Here is a 21,850-nt window from a genome sequence, read left to right as displayed (position 1 = left end):
TAAACATTTACCAGAACAGGTAATTCCATGTTTGCCTCTCTGCTGTTACTATTTAAGGAAAATAACCCCAAAACCTTCTGCTAACAGCAATCCTGTCCTAACTTGGCTATTTCACCCTAGAACAGAATAAGGACAACAGCCTTGTTACCGCAGCCCTCTCCGAAATATAGCCCAAATGTCAAGCAGGAGCAAGACACTGTCACGATCACACACTAATTCAGCTTTTTAAAGAGTGACAAGCAAAATGGAGCCGTTGGTTGGAGGCAATATTGAAAAAGGACATTGCCCCTTTCCCACAGTAATCACAAAAAAAAAAATGCCCTTTTGCTACCAAAGTCACGCTGCCACGGAACTTGTGTTCATTCTACACATTTGGGCAAATCTGAGTTTACACAGGTAGCTCTGAGTTCGCTTTTCCACCTTCTGCTTATTTTTTCCCTCTTCGCTCTGTGCCCAATGCTTTCTCTCTCCCTTTTCTTAGCCTGCATTATTCCTTCATCATTTCTATCTTCAGTTACTCAGTCCCAGGGGACAGAGCCAGAGCACCGCTCCTCTTCAGTCTTCTGGCACTGTCAATACTGTGGCAAAGGGCAAATCAATAGTGCTGAATTAGTACTGAGAAAGAAAAAAAGAAACAGGTCGAATCCTCAGAGAGTTGGTTCATATCTTTTAAAGGCCATTTTGCATGGGCTTTACATTCTAGAAGTAAACGTGAGCTGCAGTTAGTGTAAGGATGTGATCAAGCTGAAAAAGCGTCAACACTTCTTGGTTTAAACTGAGCAGCACGCTGACGAACCACAGCGAGCTACTGTTTGAAAGCTGCTGCTCAGCTATTCAGACATAAAAGCAGACATCAGGTGTAAATTTCATATTTATTATAACAAAAGTTATGACATGTTCATTTGTGCATTCGGCTTTAATATAACTCTTGGTATGTAAATGTTCTACAGCAAATGAGCGCTATACAATCATGCTGGTTGTGGCAGCAGTAAGGAACACAAACGAAACGTGTCTGTAAAAGTAAGGAAAGAAAAGAGACCAGAGGAAAAAGTGGGTTTCTTTAAATGGTCTACACCACCTCAGTTCTAGGTAACTCGTACACAGCCACTCAGTCCGTTATGCTTAATGACCATGGCCCAAAGAGTCACTGAAGAAAAAAAGATCAATTTTTCAGGTTGTGTCCTTAATGCCAAGGCTACAAAACATGTAAGCATCACTATACAACACTGAGCTATTTACAGGAATTTCCCAATCAACTGTTCTCTCAGAGAAAATTAGTGAATCTCAGTGACTTAAGTCACCTGAAAGAGTAAAGCAACTCCTAGGAGTTAGTCTCCATATTCTACAAATGTCTATCATTTTCAAGACCAAAAAAAGCCTTTTCTCTCAAAGAAATACAGTATTACAATATTACTTAAATCATTTAGCACTGGCTACTGCCCTGCTTTTCAAACAAAACAAACAAGCCATTTTAAAAAATATTACATCATCATCTGTTTCTCAGCAATATATTAAACCTTTTTATTATTTTTTTATTATTTTTTTGTTTTTCTGTTTTTACACTTGGTATGTTAAGGGAAGGTTAACTATTTTAAACTTTATTGGTCAAGCATCTCTAGAAGAAAGTCAATGAATATTAAACCTAACAAACTGAAAAGCTGCAGTTATCTGTAGTGGCAGGATAAGGAAAAGGAAGTATATAAAGGAAAAGGATAAGGAAAACCCCTGCTGTAATGCGAGCCCACAGGGTCCCGCACTCAAGTCTCCTTGTTCGTTAGTTCATTTCTGAGCAGTAAAGAGTGGGTCATAGTGGTGTATCGTAATAGTCTGCCAGGTGGTCCATCGGGTACTGCCGCTGCTGCTGTTGCTGCTGCTGCTGCTGCTCCTGGTGCTGCTTCATAATCTCCTTGACTTCTTCTTCAAGCTCTGGTGGGATGATGAACTGGTCGTCGGGATCAGGCTGTGCTGGAGCAGCAAAGTAGCCCCCTGTTTTTCTGAGCGGCGCGTCTGTTGCAACTTCAATCAAGTTATGGCTCCTCTCTTGCGGTGCCACAGAACCGTTGCCCCGCCGGCGCCCTATCGTGCCTGTGGCAGAATATTCAGCTTTCCTGGGAAGGCCGGGCTCATCTTCATTGGCACTGATGACGATACCTTCGTCGCTGGCTTCCACCGGCACTTGGAGAAGCTGCTTCTCCTTCGCTCGACTGCAGTGGATGTCCACCTCCACTTCCACACGGCTGCCATTGGTGAACACCCCCTCAATTGGCTCCTCATCATCGCTGTCAAGGCCATTGTCGGAGAAGGCGCTGGAGAAAGTGGCGCTGGAAAGCTGCCGCTGGAAAGAATTGGACAGGCAGACAGGGTGCAACATGCAGCGCTGCTCCCCTGGGTAGGCCGGGCTGTTCTCGTTCATGGCTACCTGGGGAGGCTCGTCAGAGGCCGTGGATCCCACCTCACTGCTCATTTCAGAGGTGGAGATCTCGCTGCTGATCTCTGAAGCCATGCCACTGCTCGAAGACGGCATCCCAAGTGCATCCGTTGGCCTGTCCTTGATGACCACATTGACAGACTGGGGGAAAATGCCTGGGCTGGGGGGTGGGACCCCGTTAAGTTCACAGCAGCAGAAGCTGTCCTCTGTCACGTTGAGCTGAACCACAACTGCACTGATACTGTCGTTGCAGCCGTAGCTCTGGGCCAAAGTGCAAAGCTTCTTTGCAGCTGCCAGTGCATCAGGCACATTTCTGACTGCCTCCACTGCTTCATCCATCGAGAGGCTGTCCCACAGCCCCTTGCTCCCCAGAATGAAAAACTCATCTTGCGGAGTTAAGGTGATGGACTGGACGTGAGGACGCGGCACAACGCTTGGGTGAAGGAAGGTGTACCCCAAGATTCTTGTTGAATCCGTCACACCATTCACTTTGCCATCCTGAAATTAGAAAGGACAGGAAACTGGGAACAAAGCAGACAAGGATACACAGCACCTACATCTCCTTGCATTTTACTGATACTTTACTGATGGCTGGTTCTGCAGTGCCCCTAACACTAACACTACCATTTACAGACGAGAAGATGGAAAAGCAAAGGGACTTGCTAAGAGGTCACAGAGCTGGGATTACAGCCCAGCAATGGCTGGTTTGCAATCCTGCGCTACGCCTCCTACACCCTACCAATTTGTCATCAGCGTTACCTATGCACAGACCAACAAAGCAGAGTCTGCAACAAAGAGCTGTCTATTCTGCTCGTGCAGCTGTGAGAGCCAACTGGACTAATGTTTTACCAGTGAGTCAGACTTATCCCTCCTCCACCCACGATATCTGCCTTTATACAAGGCAAAGCCACACAGCTCCGTTTGATATAGGGGCAGATCGCTCAGTTTGACTCTTCTCTTGCAGCTGTAACAATTGTAGGTTTCATGTTGGCTCATCACTTAGGAAACAAAAGTTCAGATTTATTTTTTTTTAAAAAAAGACTTTAAATGAAGCATGCAAGTCAAACGCAGCACACAGCAAGTCTGCATTTCTCAGTCAGCCGAGTTGTAGCAAAATGTTTTACATGTCCCAATTACTTACTACATTTCCACTTAGATATGACGTTTCCAAGGGGTGGAGGAGTAATATCTGAAGGGAAAACATCAGTAATAATGGGACGTATTTCAGAAGTACATCACATGCATGTCCTAATCCCAGGATCCTGTCCTGGTTAGAAGCCAAGCTGCCAGAATAAGCAGAGCAAGTGTCTGAAACAGCAAGCCTGGCTATCTGTCAGCCTGCTGGGGATAGCCGCACCCTGCTAACTGCATGTTCCAGAAGAAAACAAAGGTGAGGATTTACACTCATTTGGTCCAGCTGATGACTGCAGGGGTTATTATAAAGCAGATAACCACAGAGAAGCGAACTAAGACTAAAAAACCCTTCCCCTTTAAAACTACTCAGAAGAAAAAAAAACACCCTTGTCGGCTTATTAACTTCCCCATTAGAAGGCTGACAGCAGTGATAAGCCATCAGCGTGCATGAAATCAGTGAGTCATCTTAAGATTCAGTGCAGAAATTTCCCTTTCCTCTGTGGAACAACACAAGGAGCATGCCTTGGTGATGCACACTACGTTGGAGTGACTCCGTTGCAATTTGTCACGTTTGAGATCCCAGTTGTCACCTTTCCCTGGCAAGATCAATAGGCACATGACTTATTCCACACACACACACACACCCCTACACAGACACACGCACCCTGCTCACGGGCATACAGCAGTGAGTCTCCTGCCCTTTCCTCCACCATTAGGAGGATTCAATATTTATCTATTCCTATGCATGTGTCACACAAGGCAAAACAAAACTGACAGCCGTGGCTTCAAGCTTGTAAGAAGGGAACAAACAGTCTTCTCCTCTCTCATGGTTCAGCTGAGCACAGGATGGGTTTTCCTTTTGGGCAAGTGCTCTCTTCAAGAGCTGCCTGTCAAAGGGGCAGCTCTGGGAATGCAGGAGCTCAGACAGCAAAGTCAGCCTGCCAGGAGCAAGGAGTCTCCTAAGGGAAGGACAACATTGCTTCAAGTGCTCTGCCCTCTCATCCTTTTCAATTAGAGAGGCTCTTCATGACAGCTCCAACACAGCAATTCCTCTCCCCATTAGGATGAGAGTGTCCACTTTCCTCTTTCAATGTAACATGCTCACAGTTGCTCACCCTCTGACATTAACCAAAATCCAGCATAGCAATGGGATGGAAAAGCAACTCAATTGCATGATAACTTGATCGCGCGGTATGAACCACCTTAAAAAGGAAAAGTGCAACTCTGGAACCCATACCATTACCTCTTAGAGGTTACTAATATCAACATGTAAGTTCATGCATTGCTGTGCAAATACTCTCCAAGGAAGCTACAAGTTGCAACAAGTCCCTAACTGTTCTCTAACCTCTGTGATAATGGCCTTATGCTGCTTAATCCTCTTCAGCTCTTCTTCACAACTCATCACGTAACACCTGGACAAAGGCAGAGGTTTCCCATTCCGGCAGAGGACAGTTTGGCACTTCCCCACGTTTGCTGAGGTTAGTGTGAAGCATCCACCAGGGTCCATGGGATCATGTTTTATATGGCAAAGGACAGCAGAGCCTCCAAGTTTTTGTCCAGCTGTTCCAAGTTTCCTGGAATTTAAACAACACAATGATTGTTCTTTAATTGGAAAACAAGTGCTGTGGGGTACTAAGGAGAAACAGCCGCTGTTTGCTAGCACAAGCACTCAGGTCATTGACTCTACTGGATCACTGAGACAGAAACAAAAGTCTCCACTGAAGACTGTGACACTACGGCAGCACTGCAGGGAAATCACGTGCAACTCTCAGGCACTGTGTTATTTACACATATGCAGATACACAAATCTGCTTAGTTTTAGAACAGAAAAAAAAGATCATTGGAATTTTAACAGTTGCACAGTTGTCTCTCTCCTTCTGCATCTTAAAGATGTTTGTTTTGAAGGTCAGACTGAAGGAAATAGAGAGGGTTTGAGAAGCATTGAGTACAGGTAGAGCTTAAAAAGCGGGTTCATATTATCCAGCTGCTTCTTCGGCTTCTGAAGCTACAGATTTTATTATAAAAAATATAACTGTAAAAACTCTTATTTTTGAGCAAAAACAGAAAACAGAGTTCACTGTTTTGTGATGTCTTGAATAACGTTCTTGAAGTATCAAGTAATGACCAAAAGAAATTCACAGTGGCTCTTAATTCCACTGTAAGAAGGCACACTTTTAATTTATCCTGTCAGTTACTAACCTGTTAAAGAAGTTCTTAGAAATAGAAATAGCAGGAATTAGTAAAAAAACCCCAAAATTATGAATAAAACTGAAGTTTTCAGAATCCTGTCATTAGAATGTAAATTCATTTCAATACTAAACTATGAAAACCTGATTATTCTTCCCAGTAGCTTGTTTATCAGGGCCTTCTCCTATAGTAATTAGGAATTACAGTAATTAGAAAGCTAATTATAGAGATTACTAGATTTATATTAAGGCTAGGTATAGCTGTCAAGATCTTTTGGTTCAAAATCCTGGGGAGAGAATGCACAACTAAATTTGTAACCAATCTCCAATGTGCTTTTATTTTATTTTTAAAAAATACACTTCAGGAGTGTTGTATATCATCTGTAACAAGCTTCAATGAATTGTTAAATGCAACTGGAATGAATACTATTTCTGGTTCTCCAAAGAAGTGGTTTGCTTATTTTGACTTGAGGCCAAAAAAAACCAGAAGAAAAGAAAAAAAAAAAAGCAAGCAGCTTTTTGTAGGAATGCCACATTCCTGTGAAATTGCATTAGTAGCAAACAAAACCACTTAATAAGTACTTTCAATACTCAAATTTGTTATTATTCTTGAATATTTTAAGTATATGGCAACCACCTTCTCAGCTGCCGGGTCTGAGGCACTATTACATGCAATTATGGCAAGGAAGCATTTTCTCTCTTGCGTCTGTCAGGTTCAGTATCGCCCAGCTGCCTCTGTATCTTTCCTGATACCAGATCTTCAGTATTTTTCCTTTCCAAAGGTGCAGCAATTCAGTGATAACCTATGCTACTTTTAACTTGATCCATTTCCTCAGTTTCTAAGCTGCTTATTTGCTTTCTCCTTTGTTTCCCTGACCTCTTTTGTTCTCCTTTGTTCAATTCCCTCCATACTCCTCTTTCCCTCAATGTTTCCCCAGGCACAATTTCTTCCGTCAAGAACGGCATGCATGCAGGTTTCCAAACCACTGCACAGAACTACTATCACACTCATAGCTATCCTATCACAATCTCTTTGGATGGGTTCTGCTCAAATCATATTCTAAGGCCAAAGGGATGACACGAGAGAAACATTTCTAAGGAGTCAGACTACATGTTTTAAATATTTGTGTAGCCTTAAATAACCTGAATTGGTATGGAGAAATAGAAAGGATCAGCCCAGACTTTGCAGCCAGCAGCAGTAAGGACATTTAAAAAGTGATCAAGAGATTCATACCACTGACTCAGTTCTGGCCAACTGTGAATCGCAAGACTTGAAGATACCAGAAGAGTAAACCTTGACCCATCGCTGAGTCATGACCATTTAGTAACTTTGCAGGTGGGTGGCTTGTTGTGGGTTTTTTGTTTTATTTTGCTTGGGTGGGGAGGTGTTGGGGTTTTCTCCCCACACCTGAAAGGATCAGAGGGCAATATTCACAAAACAAGCAATAAAAGAAAACACCGTAGCCAAGGCTACTCTAAAGCTTTTTTCCCCTCTTGCATTTTTTTGAAGCAAGAGGAGAGCAGATGTCTGAACTGAAAGTGAACAAACTGCCCATTTAGCGCACACAAGATAAAAAGGGCTTCAGATCCAAGACTCACCTCTGCATAACGATGAAAGTGTTGATCATGTATTCCTCCTCATTCTTTGTTTTCTGCAGCTCTTCTGCTAAGATGTCGCTCATCGTGCACTGCAGCAGATACGGCACTTCCACATTGCGGTCACCATCAAAAACACCATAAAGTGCCTCCCGGTTGTCGCAGAAGTTATTGGCTGAAAGTGCTGCCACACACAGCCTAGGGAAAACACAAAGCAGGAGAACATGAATTGTTACCTGCTACTAGTTTCTCATCTTGTCATTCTGACCAGAGAGATACAGCCTGGTCTTAGAGCTAGTTTTAACCACCTCTGTTCACAAGCTTTTCGGGACTGCTTTCTGCGCTGTTGGAGAAGGCAGGTCCATCAACAGCACTAAGATGTGGAGAGAACTATACTGAAGTTCAAGCCAAGCCCTAAGGATTCTTCCTCCTTTTCAGCATGTGAACAGGTCTCGCATTTGTAGAAACAGGGGGGAAAGGAACCCTGAAACATCAGTTTAAGCTGCACTTGCTCCTCCAAAAGCCATCCTTCTGATTTAACATGCTGATGACCAAGTGGTGTGTTAAATCAGTTAGCAGTAAGTAAAGGCTTACTGGCACTTGCTACGGAAACCTAGGTAGCAGAAGATTTCTGAAAAGGTATTTAAGGAACAAAGAAAGATTCATAACACTGCCAGCAACACAGAGACTAGCAGACTCTTGGTACATTATTTGTCAAGTGCTGCCTTAGTCACAGGAGCTCCACACACTATGAATATTCAGCATTTTGGCCATTCTGCCTCTTCCTTTAGTATCTCTGATTTGCTTGGTAAACATCCTTTGGTTGAAGATAAAGAAGCTTTGCAAAGAGGAAAATGCTTTTAAACACTCAGATCTTTTGCAAGTACTGGAGTCTCCCATAGACAAAATGTGTCGGTTACACTTGTATCTTAGCAACTTCCCTAACAAAGACCAAAGTGGAGATCCAGGCAGGGGCCCCGTGTACAAATACAGAGTCATGGCATGGTCTCAGCCTTTGTGAGGCCCAAAATGTCCCCAAAACTTTCACTGAAAAAAGGATTTCTTTGTATCAGCAAAGAGGTGCTTTGCTGCTAGGAAGCTCATATAATAAAAACGATGCCAGGTCGTACTTGTTCTTAACGCCCGAAGCTTCTGTGTAGCCGTGACTCCACACCGCTGGCGCTCCTGAAGCATCACCGCCCGAGGGCTGGTCGATCTTGAAGCAACGGATATTGCTGCAAGGAGAAAGGAAGGGGAAAGATGCAATAGATTGAAGTGCTGACACGATCCAGCTTAAAATGTGAAGATAACACCTTTTTTTGTCCCCTTCTAGTACTAGCAATACTTTTAATAGAAGAAAATGAAGCAGGACATCCAAAGTGGTTTCTTTTATGTGTCTGCACACAAAGAACAAAAAAGCACTAAATAACTCAGCCTCCAAGGGTGTCAGCTGCACTGTTTTGCTTAGCTGGTTCTTCTTCCCTGCCCTCACCCCTGAGCTGTTTGTTTCAAACCTGGCTCAGTAGGAATATAAGGCAAATTTGTCGCTAGCTTGATGAAAGCCAGTACAGAGAAATGATTTTTTTTTAACTTATACAGGTCTCCCACCCATTTGAACAGCAAGTCTCTGGGTTCTTTTCACTATATTCAAATGAAAGCTCCTGTATGACCCACACCATTCCCCAAAGGGGGCGGGGGGGAGAAAAAAGAAAAAAAATATTTTTAGAAACGTGTAGTAACAGCTTTCCATGAAAATGCTCACAAACCAGAAATTCTCTCCATCCTGGTCCTGCACCAACCTGCGAGAGCCAACCTTGCGGTCCCAACAGTGGGCACAGCCCTTCTGCCTTCCCCAGTTATGCAGTCCAATTTTTTACTGGGGCCCTTGATCCTCTACCCTCCAATTTACTACCAACATAGACTTTAGCCTGAATTTCAAATAACTCATGCAGCATAGTAGACTTAAAAAAAGGCCCCAGCCCTCTCTGTTTGCACCCCTCTCTTCACAGCCCTGCTTTGCTGGGGAGAGATGACCCCCCCCCGCCACCTGCTCGCTTCCAAAGACGGGTAAAGCGAGCTCCCCACATGCTGCAGACACTTCAAAGGCACCTGAACCTTTCATGAACCAAATGAATCATAAAAAGACACAAGCAGAAAGGTCTAACTGTTCACTCTGAGCGTTCATTTTTCTCTATTCAAACCCCCGCCTGACCTGGACGGACAGAAAAGTCTTTTCAGCGTTGCAGAGTCTTCCTCAAATAACCTGAAGTACTGTCACATCCAGTCCCACTTCTTTCTATGCTAATAGTCAGGATGTACATCAGTGAGGGCAGATTAAAAGCAAACAACTTACATAAATAATGTTAGAACCACTGGTGTTTTAAGCCCTTGGTTTTGCAGCCCTCTGTGTGACAAACAGGAGGCAAACATCTTGCCATGAGCATTTGAAAAATTATCTGACCCCAAATCAAACTGGAAACCTGGATCTCTTCTAAAGTAGCAGAGATTTTAATTCCATCTGCACCTGCAAAACACTACACACATGAGCAAACACACCCTCTTGAGACTTCTCATACAAGGCACTTACCCTCCAGGGCAGAGGAACTTGGATCAAAAAGGTTTTTTTCTGTTTGTTTCTTTAACTGGGTTGACTGACCCCTGGTTTCTGGGCAGGTCAAGGACCCAGAGTTGTCTCAAGGCTTCCCAGCAGCGGTGAAAAAAGCTACAGCTACCTCAAAGCACTGCTTTCAGCTTCCTCAGTGGCACCACTACAAACAGACCATGTGTCCAGAAAGAAATGATATCCAAGAGCATATCCTATGCAGGGCATATAGGCTAAGGTTTGTGGACAGCGTATTTTATTTTCCCCCTAATTTAAAACGACTGTTGGAATTGAACTAGATGCTCTTTCCTAAAAATCAGAGTGGCAGCATCTTTTTCTTTTTCATTTTAATTGCTACTTAAAATTCTTACATCCAATAAATCACTTGGCAACATCCTCCTTAGCATGCAAGCCTCCTTTAAGATCTCCATATATACTGAAAAAGCAAGCATGCATGACAGGACGACTCTTCTTACCAGCACCAGGAATACATGTTAACCTACTACCTGCTTCAAACCTGCCAGGACACAGATGGAGAGCTGCCTTTCATATGCAGAAGGAGGATATAAAAAGTACCAAGTACACAAGTATTTTTGCGCCTGCCACAAAAAACAAGTGAAAAGAGCACCTCCTCCCTCACAGTCAATTATAGCAGCATACCACAGAAGTCAATGTTGTATATTGGTACAGACACCAAGAAGCCCCTCAGGAGGCCTGAAACACTTGACTGTGGCTAATGAACGTTAGGGAAGAGAACAGACCTCAGGTCTTCAGAATAATTTATTAAAAAAAACCCAAATAACAAAATGCACACCCAAGAGGAAAAAAGTTTTCTGTGGATTAAAGGCAATGCATATGCCAGTGAAAATATGGCAGGTAACTGGGCCGCACTACTCTTCTACTACTTAGGACTTAAATACAACAGCCAAGTGCAATACTGCTACAGGACATGATGCCTAAATACCCAAACTGGCAAGAGACTGGTTTGCACATCTTGTCTGCTGGGTTATGCACAAGTATACCTGATCTTTCACTTTCAAGTTTCAACACAATTCAATTATTTTTGTTATATATAGGTGTTTTAATTATTTATTTACTAATTATGCCCCCCCCGAAGCAAAGCAACATCACATGCTGCTTCTTCATGAAGGTTTCCTGCGTACAATAAAGCAGCTCTTTAAAAATAGAGAAAAGCCCCTTTTCTTGCTGTCTATTGCAGAACATGGACTCTGTTTTTATCTGCAAAACCTCATCATTATTCAAATTTCCATTTAAATTTGATAAAATCTGCTGACTTGAGTTAAAAGGAAGCTCGCACTAAGTTTCCCTTGCTTGCACAACAGATGAGGTTTACTACTCCAGTGTCCAATCTTAACTATTTAAAAGCAAACAACACAAAGCAACTGCTCGGCCCTTAAAAAGCAAATCAACCCTTTTTGGAATCATTAAATATTTAAGGATCAAAGAGACTTGGAAGGAAACTTGGAGCTGGTGCAGTCCCCTTCAGGACACAGCGAAAGCTCAAGGCAGCACCGCTGTCCACAGATGATCTGGTTTAGCGCAACAGTTTCCCCGCACGCTGCAGAATGAGGCACAAGGCACTTAGTGAACTTCAGCTATGGACAACACTTCAGTCCCAGGGCAGGAAACAAATGGGTACGCAGGAATGAAACAGAGGGTCCCAAAGCAAGGGAACTAGCTTTGCTGCAAGCAGAGTGGGAGATGCAAGTCTTCAGGAGAGGCTTAAACATGAAAAAGTATGTATATATTTCTAGGACAAAAGCAGAGAGGTATGAAGGGTAACATGAAATAGCATGTGAAGAAGTAAAAAGCAGCACAATGGCAAAGACAGACCCAAATGGATGAATGTGGGCAAAAAACTATACAGTAAGCAACTAGTGGCACCTCAACAGTGGAATAAAATAAATATTTTCGTTGAATCTAATGTCAGAAGTAAAATGGAGATGAAACTGGAGATAAATAGCAGTTATACCAGACTAGCAGACTCCTTCAGACGTTACAGCTGAAAGCAGTTGCACTGAAGTCAAGTCATCCTCTTTAACCAAGTATCAATCTCTGACCTACCCACATAATCTGTTACTTTCTGATCCACTAACAGCAGGGAGCCATACTCCTTAAAACAAAAGTACACTTCCGTGTATTGTGGTTTTGTCACATCCTAGTGACAGGAGTCGTTCTGCCCCCTCCCCGCTCCGTAAGGTAACTTACTTCAGCAGCTCTAGGGTTTTGTGATCCAAGGCTAATCTGGGATTTCCAGTCAGGTCCAGCTCTTGTAGTTTTGGAGGCAGGTTTTCAGGCAATGTGACTTCACTCAATTCATTGCAGCTTAGGTCCACGCACTGCAAAAGGAAGAGAATTCAGCTGTCATCAAGATCATACAATTTTTGATTAAATGTAGTAATACACGTTTCATAAACAATAAAGGCTGCAACCAAGACCTAAGACCATTCACTTAAGTAAGTTGTTCTTGCAAAAGAAATTCATATGGCATGTAGCCATCTTACCAGATGTCTGGGACACCTAGAAATATGTTCCCTCCATTTCAATTTCTGGCCAGGTATCATCTTGTTACAAAGCTAGGGAGTTTTGTCTGCTCTCCACAGAGACAAAAATGGTCAGCATATTTTCAAGTATTTATGAAAAAACGTTACTGATTAAACCGGTCTTTTAATAGGTAAAGGAAATGGAGATAAATACAGTTGGGACTTCTAAGCCACTGGCGTAGCAATCCCTCCTCTGAAGTCAGTTTAAACCAGCACGAGTATGAACACACTTTCAGGAACTCAGTATTTACGGAGGGATATTAAAATAAGCAGGGTTATGAATGCATGCAGAGGGGAGGAGCAGAGAGGGAAAGGAACAAAAATACTAGAACAGTTTTAAACATTATTTTAATTCGTGTCATCTTAGATGAATTCATATTTAAATATTAAGTCAATGAAAGGAGTGAAAAAAATTAAAGCTTAAATATTTCAGAAAAAAATACGATACAAAGCAGCAGAAAAACTTGCTGGCTATCCACCAGCTAAGCACAAATTAGCTAGAATAAGTGCACTAGAATGACAAAATCCCCAAACAAATAGTGTTTAAAGCGGCGTATCCAGATGAAAGTCAATACACAGGGGAAAATGTGGCATTTAAGAACAAAACCAACTCTCCAAATCCTATAACAAGATCACCAGTGTAGCATGCACCAAAAATTGGAAAAAAAATATTTTTTTTTGAGAGGACAGAGCAGGCTGGTATTTAATAGAAGACAGAAGATCTATCCACATCTTTCAGAAAGACCATTTTCTACTTTCAACTTGCAAAACCAGAAAGACTCCAAAAACTTAAACAAAACAAAGCTGAGAGGGGCAGAGGAGGCTTTTCCTAGCTGCACATTTTGACCATTATGTAATTTCCATCGATACAAGCGAGACATTTTCATTTTTGTAGGTATATTCAAAGAAATTGGGTCCTGAGCTAGAAGGTGGCATAAGATAACCTAGTAAAATCTGGAAGAGAAAAAGAATATCTCCTAACACTTTATTAAATACATGTGATGGAAATAAAGAATTTCTGACCCAAATCTTGAATCCTGAGGTTGTCTAATAGGGAGTCCTTATTATCTAAGAACAAACTGCTGACATTATTTAAGCCTGATAAGGAAATCAGAGTTTAAATCTGTCACGCAAATAAAACGGTAGACAGCTTAACAGAGCAGTTATTCCACTGAGCTTTCTTCCACTGAGCAACTCCTTACTGCTTCCACAGAACCAGTAATTACTTCGCAGATTAAAGAAGCTGCCAACAGGCCTTGCTGTGTTCAACTCCTCAATGCCATTATAAATTTGATGGAAAAGCATGCTGGAATAACAAGTTAAAAAAAAAAAAAAGTAATTTAATTGTTCTCATTAAATGCCCAATACGCCAAAGGCAGCAACAGTCTACAGCAGATCCCTTGGTCCCTAGGCACTAGTGAAGACAGTTTATTTATGGGCTTAAAATTTCTTAGATTTTATTTGTACTGTTTGAAGAACAGGCTAAGAGGGACTTTCTGCATATCTATGTTAAATTTAGTCCTTATCATACTCCTCAGGCTAGCAGGAAAGCGTATTTCCTAACTGATCCCAATTCCCTCATGCATTATTTTAATGCAAGATGTTTTAGCCCCACCCATGCAGCACCAGCAGAACAACTCCTGCAGCTGCACACAGGATTTTGCACTGGACAGGCAAGCTGGAAGACAGGGTTTAACATTCAGCATTTGTTTACACTGCATTTACAGCTTGATTGAGAGTTTTGTCTTTTAAGGTGCTACTGCTACTAGATCTTCACTTATTCTGGATCTCAAGGTAACGCTCCTGTGAAAGATAAGCTTAACCAAAAACTGCAACAAGCAACCTCTGTATCACCCTCACCCCAGCCGTCCAGCAAGATGGCCACAAAGAGGAGCAACTCATCAGTCAAAAAAACTGGATCATGAAGTCAAGTCAGGTCCCAGGAGGGCTGCTGAGCTCTGCTCAAGGAGTAAGGTGTACACAACTGTTTGACTGTGAAAACACACCAGGATGCTGGATATTAAAAAAGTGCCCTGTTTTATTTTAAGGCAAGGAAATGGAAGACAACAACAGCTGTAAGGAAGAGTCTGCTGGGCTGTTGACTCAGGTGTGTGTGCTCCCAGCTGCTCGGCCATTCACGGAAGATGTTAAGGTGTGCACAGATAAACCTAACTGACAGTATGAATAACTGTCAGAAAATACAATAAAAATCCTACAAAAACCCCAAGACATATTGCACAGACATCCCAGAGACGTTCACCATGCTCTTTAACGCACAGGACAACACGTTAACTTCTGTAGCCTTGACTGTAGTGTGTAAAAGAGGCTTGGAGAAAACTTTATCACTAAAATGACCTTGCATTTGGAAATCCTGAGTTAGTGCAAGTGTAAAAACATCATCATTTATACTACCTTTCCTTATCCAATTATTTCAGACGGCATAGTAACTGCTGCTACTAACTGTTGCAGTATCATCAACTCCAAAAACATGTCAGCCTCCCAGGCTAATTAAACACAAAAAGCAAAACAGCCATTACCTCAGGTAACAGAGTTTCCCATGAGGTGTAGAGTCTTTGAATGCCACCTCAGTTAAAATTGACCATCAAATATGATATAATCACAGAAGTGACATGAGACTATACTTTGTGCTTTGCTACAAGCAAGCTTATTTCACCAAATGACCAAACCCATAGTTAAGGAACACATTCTGAACTTACTTTGGCACATTTTGAATGCTCTCACATACCTGAGAAGGAGCTCTGGTTAAGCTAGGTAATGGATACAGGCAGACAGCACAAGCTTGACCTCCAAACTGACACACGCTATCCCTGACCTAGAGAAATCACCAAAGGGTCAAAAGACCCCTATGCCCAACAAGGCACCTTGCCATCTGGCAACTACACGAACTCATATCATGTAAGTCAAAACCAGGCTTGAATACTGACCAGGCACTTTCTTTCCACAGAGCTGGAGTCCTAGAGCGCTGTGCCCTCTTAGATGAAGTCACACATGCTATTCCTGAACTCCCAAAACAGTTAGTGACAACCATGCCTCTTTCTTCTGCCAAAAAGAACTAAATAACCGTAGGGCACCAGCAGGAAGAAATTGCCAGGTCTTCCAAGAGCATTTTTCTGCTAAACATTCTGGTGGAGTAGCACTTTAAATACCAATGCTTTTACAAAACTTTCAGCTTTCCTTAAAATGCATGAAAAAAAGGAAAAAGCTGATTGTTCCCTATCAACGTGTTTACATTATCCCAACATTATTTATTTTTTTTTTTTTTGTTAACACCAAACTTATATTTTTAAAGCAATGTTTACTGTGCAGAGCCTCACTCTCCCATCCCAATTCTTCCTCTTAGAAAAAAGGCTTTGATTCTGATTGATTCTAAATGGCCCTCCGCTTCCTCCGGCCATTGTTCCAAAGAGGGAGGAGTATTCAAAAACCCACAAGTTTGTTTGAGATTTCCTGGCTAAAACCACAAAACTCATCTTTACATGTACTTGCTGTCCAACAGAATTATTGCTCCTGCTGCTTTCCCTGACCCCAGACACCGAGGCACACAGGGCAGTCTGGGAACTTAGCTTTTTGACTTGACCGAGTGCCTGAAGGACACTTCGGTTGTTTTGAGCCCGTGAATAGGTAATCAGTTCTCAGCCTCAGAGAATGACAGTTTTTCTGCTACATCACAAGATTTGTACGCTGCGAGTTTACCATCTCCCAGCTCTGCCCAGCAGAAACAGCATGGAGTGTCCTGCGCTATAGCCAGGTGAGAAGCAGCAACTCCGTTCGCAAAAGGTAAGCAGCAGTGCTCTTCAGCACGGTCAAGCAAAGAATGCATCCCACAAAACAGAAGTGTCAGGAAAAGCACAGGATTACTTCTGGAAACACATACAAGAGACGGATTATGCATTCTTCCGGTTCTGCAAAATGTGACTGCAATTAGCAAAATTAAAGTAGCTTGCCTAAATACTCAGTCCTGTGCTCCTGGAATTTCTCTCTGTCCCCAAGGCCTATTCTATTTTGCAGCTTCAGCAGTTTTTAACACACGCTTTAAACAAAGTCCATTCCTACTCAAACAACCAATTGCCAAGGCAGCAAGAGTTAATTACGCGTAGCTCTTGCCAAATGTTTAAGTTGTATCATAACAGACTGTCACAGGAAGACAACTAACGCTTATTTGGCAGAGAAGACAGGATCTAGTGAAGGTGAGTGTAAAATCAGATTTTGAGGCTCTTCCATTCTAATCTTGAGGCAGCACAGGGGCGCATATTTTGCATATGACCTCAGAGGAGAAAGCAGCTGTCAGACCTCAGGTCTGAGGTCATTCTCAGCAATGAGAAACCTGAGGGTAGAATAGAATTGGTAAAGTCACATTATACCTGCTTCTTCCAAAGCACATTAATCCCTTACCTTTATTTCAGAAAGCTGCATGACTTCTGGGAAGACTTCAATGCAGTTAGAGTGAGCAATTACAGTATGCATACGTCTGCAGTTCATGATGGTTGTGGGAATGGCTTTCAGTTTGTTCCCACTAATATCAATTTCCTCCAACTCTTCCAGCTTGGCCATTTTGCTACAAAAACAACAGTTTGAGAATTTTTCTTTTAATAGACACTCATATTTTATTTTGAAGTGGTGATTTCATTATTTTAAGAAAGTAAAATTGCAGACTTTGATCCTTGTTCACAGGAGTGCCTGTCACCTCTCCTCGCATCAAGACACTAACATAGCTGTGGAACAAAATGTGTGCTGCTTCTTCAGTGTTTTGTTAATGCTACCTTTCAAATTACTTACTTTGCTTACAATCCCCCTGCTCATCAACTGACTCTTTTTTCTCCTTTCTTCCTCCTTCTTTCTACCCTAGTTTCTCACTTCATCCCAAATTTCCCCCACCACCACCTTCTAGCATCCCACTCAGCCCTTCCCCCTAATTCATCTTCCTCCCTTCCCCTTGCTGTTGAAGCCCAGCTGCTCAGAACACCACACAAGGACAGAGAAAGCTCTTCCTTTATTTATTGGCATCTCTTTTCCAAGGTTGTACCCCATCAGCTTTACAGCACTTCTTACACTTGAAAGATTTCTGATTAAAACAGAGTGAATTGAAAGTACAGAAATTGCTGCCAAGGCAAAATCTCTTTCTGGAGTGAGAGGGTTTTTTTCCCTTAGCAGAGTTCAGTCCACTTCCAGAGGACATGTCCAGACTGCTGTGCTCACAAATCTCTTGTAAGGAGAAGCCCACCAGGTGTAAGTGAAGTGACCAAGCCAGAGAAAACAGAAGACCTCCTTTGCTTGAGTTCAAAAGCAGACCGTGGTCATGCTGAATGGGTCCAGTTGAAAAGCGTTTTAAGCACAATCCAAACACACCAACCAACAAGTAGCACGCACTTGCCTCTGCAATCAATGCAAGAGAGAGCAGCAACGTACAAGAGGGCATAGCAGGTGAATCCACCCACTGCAGTATCACTAAATTCAAAATACTGCCACCACATTCCTGTGCAATTTAGTTCTTGCTGTGAAAATGTTTCACGATGCACACCCACCGGTGGGCCAGAGGCAGTGAAACCTCTGAAACTTACCTTGCAGGGAAGCTCTGGAGGCGATTGTAAGCCATGTGCAAGATTTTCAGGTGTGGATGGCCCGTTAACAAGGGCACGCATTTATCCGTGAGGTTGTTATTGGTCAAATACAACTCCTGCAAGATGCTGTGGGTTTCTTCAGAAAGAGTGGCTGGAGGAAGCATTTCCAGTTTGTTGGCAGAGGCATTAAGAAATCTCAGGCTGCAAAAAGAAGTTGCATAAGGAAGTTCAGTGAAACATCCTGCAGGTTTTGTCTGTAAGTATGATTAAAATTCCTATTTTTAGGAGTAAAAAGTTATAAATTAAAGGTCAAAAGCAACAAGTTCACAACAACAGACAGAAAATCCAAAAGTCTAGCATTACATAAACAAAACTTCTGATGATGTTTTTAAATGAACACATTTGTACGAACAAAATATCAGCCAAATGAGTACATCCAAATGCCTCTATCCTCTTACCAAGACTTCAGTACCCCCAACATTACTACAGATGTACCTACAGGCAAGAGCAGTAATACACCACATCATTTCCATATTAATTAGTCATAAAAATGAATTCTGAATTCATCATCAACATAACACGAGAGTATAGCTGCCCTTCAAGTGACTAAAAGTTGTCATTGGTAAAAAGGTCAGCCAATTTTTCAGTACTTTAAATATTGGCTAGGGGTGCAGACAGTATTTTGTTTAAAACTGCAGGCTTGAAAGAACTACAAAATATGAAAAGTTACTCTTTGAATATTTGCATAACTAAAGATGCACCTATCACCAAAAAAAACCTGAGACCAAGCAGTAATTTGCTTTTTACATTTTAAAGAGAGACAGTGCTAACAGTAAATTAAACTTAAAAAGTTTATATACTTGCTTGCTGGCGTATGCAGCAAGACAGACAGATCTCCGTGTAGCTCCTGAGTACCCTTCCCCTGCTCCCCAATGCAGCAGAAGCCCTTGTCAGTGTTTTCTGCAGTCCAACCACAAGCAGCAGGGGCTGAAGAAACACAGGAATGAAGTTACTCTTTCTCCTTCAAAAGACTTTTTCCAGGATGGGAACAAGACCTGTTGAGGTACAGGTGCTGCCCACTTCTGCCAACCAAGTCTGTGGGCAGAGGGTTCATGTTCCTTTGTGACAGTTTGGTGATCACGGCAGTGCTGGAGTATACACAGAGAATACACACTGCAGGTACCTTGAGGGCTAGAATCCATACAAGCAATTCCAAAGAAATGGAAAAACAAGGCTATTTATCCTTTAGCAACCAGCTCTGGCATGACCATGCCTTTTCAACAGAAATAAGACCTTTCTCTTCCTTCCTCCCCTTTTCAGAAAAGGCTGCCTTAGAGAACTTGCGATACAGAACTAAGTGTGTGCCTGCCAGTCTGCCATGCTGGCGTTCAAACCAGGCTGTACTGCTCCTACCAGCAGGAGCGGGCAGCTGCAGTGGGCAAAGCTGCATTCAAGGAACAGACTCAGAAATGAGTTGGATGAAGCCTATAAAGCCACTGACCAGGACACAAAAGGTAGGTGGGCTCCTGTCATCTGTCTTAAGAGAAAGTGAAAAAATATTGATAGCTTCTCCCAGCCACACAGGAATCCACGCTGCCCTTTAAGATCTATTAATGAATGAAATGGATTTGCAAGAGTTGCAGCTGGTTGAGACTCGCTCAGCAGCAAATAAGGGTCAGACATGCTACAGAGGAGTCACGTGGAATGCCAAAGGATTAAAACCCCCACTATTCCCATTAGAAGCAAAAATCTCTCAGCTCTGCACAGAACTGAAACTAGGTTAGCCATTTTACACAGACAGAGGAGTACACTTCAGAGAAACACAGTTTAATCCTCAGGCTCATTCATTATTCACAAGGGTGGTAAAACTCCAGAGGAAGAAGGGAGAAGAGGAAGGATTAATACAGAGAAGGGAATAAGCAGCTGAAAGGGTTTTGAAAATTATTTACTTATTCTAAAAAGATGCTGCTCAATTTCACCCTTTGGCTATAAACTAAAAATATATTAAGCTCATTCAAAGCTCTACTTAATTAAACATCAGCAAGCACACCTATTGCAAAAGTATAGACAACTATTACTTTGGCAACTTCAATCTAATGCTTCCCTCTCCACAAAAAAAGGCACTGATTAACATTGAAACCACAGTATCTCTTGTGCCACTCATAGTACAAAATGGTCACCTTCGGCTCAGCCTGGGAAGACATAAGTAATAAAAAAGTTTAAGGCTGCTGGGAGAAGTACGGTGGAAATGAGGAGATGGAAGCATAACATCCCCCAGGAAAGGGCACGTTCGCTACCCTGAAAGGGAATCTGTATTTTACTTACATTCTTGCAAGCTGCAGCAGAATAACTTGGAGTGGCGCACAGGTACTTTCTTTTAATAACCAGAGCCAAACAGATAACCTAGAGAGCATCCTATGGCTATGAAGTTCAGAACATAAGTTCACTCAAGTACAGCTAGCCCAAAACACAGCTGAAAGCTTTCAGTAAGAAAAGGTACATTCCTCTGATAAAGTTGAAATCAATAGTCTGCTATTCTGAAGCCATTTTAAATTCAAAAGAAAAATGAATCAACAAAAGCTCTTCTGTTTTTAATAAACTTTCAACATTGGTGGAATACAACAAAAAGTTTCAAGCTGTTCCCTCACAGGTATTAAAAGTGGCTGGAATCTGCATATTTCTGCCAAAAGTAAGTTTTGATGCATACATTTTCCAATGGGAAAAGGAAAGAAGAGAGCTTTTGCTCTGTACCCCCCACCTTTTGCCAAATCTTCCAGAGCGCGATACGACAACATTGGAAATAAATCTCAATTGTCCTGACCTGTAGTTTAGTACCTTGATGTGAACAAGGTTTAGGTGGCTAGTGAAGTCTTGCCAGAAGTCTAGAACAGGAACCCTGTGGTAGCAGGGTACCTCACCTACTCCATACATAAGAACCCACAGCTGGGTAGCACTCAGCAGTCAGGTTCAGGATAGTCGCACGCTAAACTCTGCCTGTAGCTGACAATACTAGAATGAAATTGATTTTTTAGAAAAGATTATGCTGCTTATTTACAAGTTCCTTTTCACCAGCTGTTACATTAAAATGGTAAAAACATTCAGAAATTATAATTCTTTCAAGATATTATCTGGATTATAAAATAAATAAATAAATAAAAAAGGACATCATATTCTTTGGGCAGAAAACAGAACAAACCAGTAGACTGCTACTACCAAAGCTTTGTCAATTCTGTGCTATAATCTTATGTAAAAAAAAATAAAAAAAAATCTGTATTTGCCCATCAGGTTTTCCCTCATGCTGATTTAACACAGAAGTCCTCCTCCAGATTATTTCCACTCCCCTTTTTCTTCATCCTCGTGCAACACACCAGCTATTACCTTAGAAGGCACATCTTACAAATGCCCTCCAGAGGAGTGGAAATTTACTTGGGCACAACTGTTCCCATCTCTCTTGTGCATGGACTTAAACTGATTCATGTTCCTTGAAGATATCCCACTCATACTGCTTATCAGATGGAAGCAGAATGTCAAGTATTAAAGCTCAGTCCAAAATTAATTGTTTCCCTTTCCAATTCCACCCACACACTATACCGCAAGCTCATGAAAGGAGTACAGCATCACTACAAAAACCTGGATTCAGCAGCCTGCGCACATACCGGAGTATAATACAGCGAGAAGAGCATGAATTAACAAGTATGCAGAGTGTCAGAGATTAAGAAAGAAACAAAGGTGCTGGCAAGGAGATGCCAGAATTCTTCAGT

General features: G+C 42.1%; 1 protein-coding gene across 1 annotated transcript in view; it reads right to left on the bottom strand.

The window, feature by feature from the left end:
* Positions 1–853: 853 nt before the first annotated feature.
* The window catches only part of PHLPP1 (PH domain and leucine rich repeat protein phosphatase 1), a 144,414-nt gene continuing 123,417 nt past the window's right edge, over positions 854–21,850 (bottom strand). The window contains 7 exon segments of the mRNA XM_055800817.1: positions 854–2,926; positions 4,908–5,136; positions 7,348–7,542; positions 8,475–8,579; positions 12,176–12,306; positions 16,924–17,086; positions 18,090–18,290. Coding sequence (XP_055656792.1) covers positions 1,805–2,926; positions 4,908–5,136; positions 7,348–7,542; positions 8,475–8,579; positions 12,176–12,306; positions 16,924–17,086; positions 18,090–18,290 — 2,146 coding nt within the window. The 3' untranslated portion in view covers positions 854–1,804.

This window comes from Falco peregrinus, chromosome 3 (assembly GCF_023634155.1).
Source record: "Falco peregrinus isolate bFalPer1 chromosome 3, bFalPer1.pri, whole genome shotgun sequence".
NCBI classification, from domain to species: Eukaryota; Metazoa; Chordata; class Aves; order Falconiformes; family Falconidae; genus Falco; species Falco peregrinus.
This window is presented reverse-complemented; position numbering and strand designations above follow the sequence as displayed.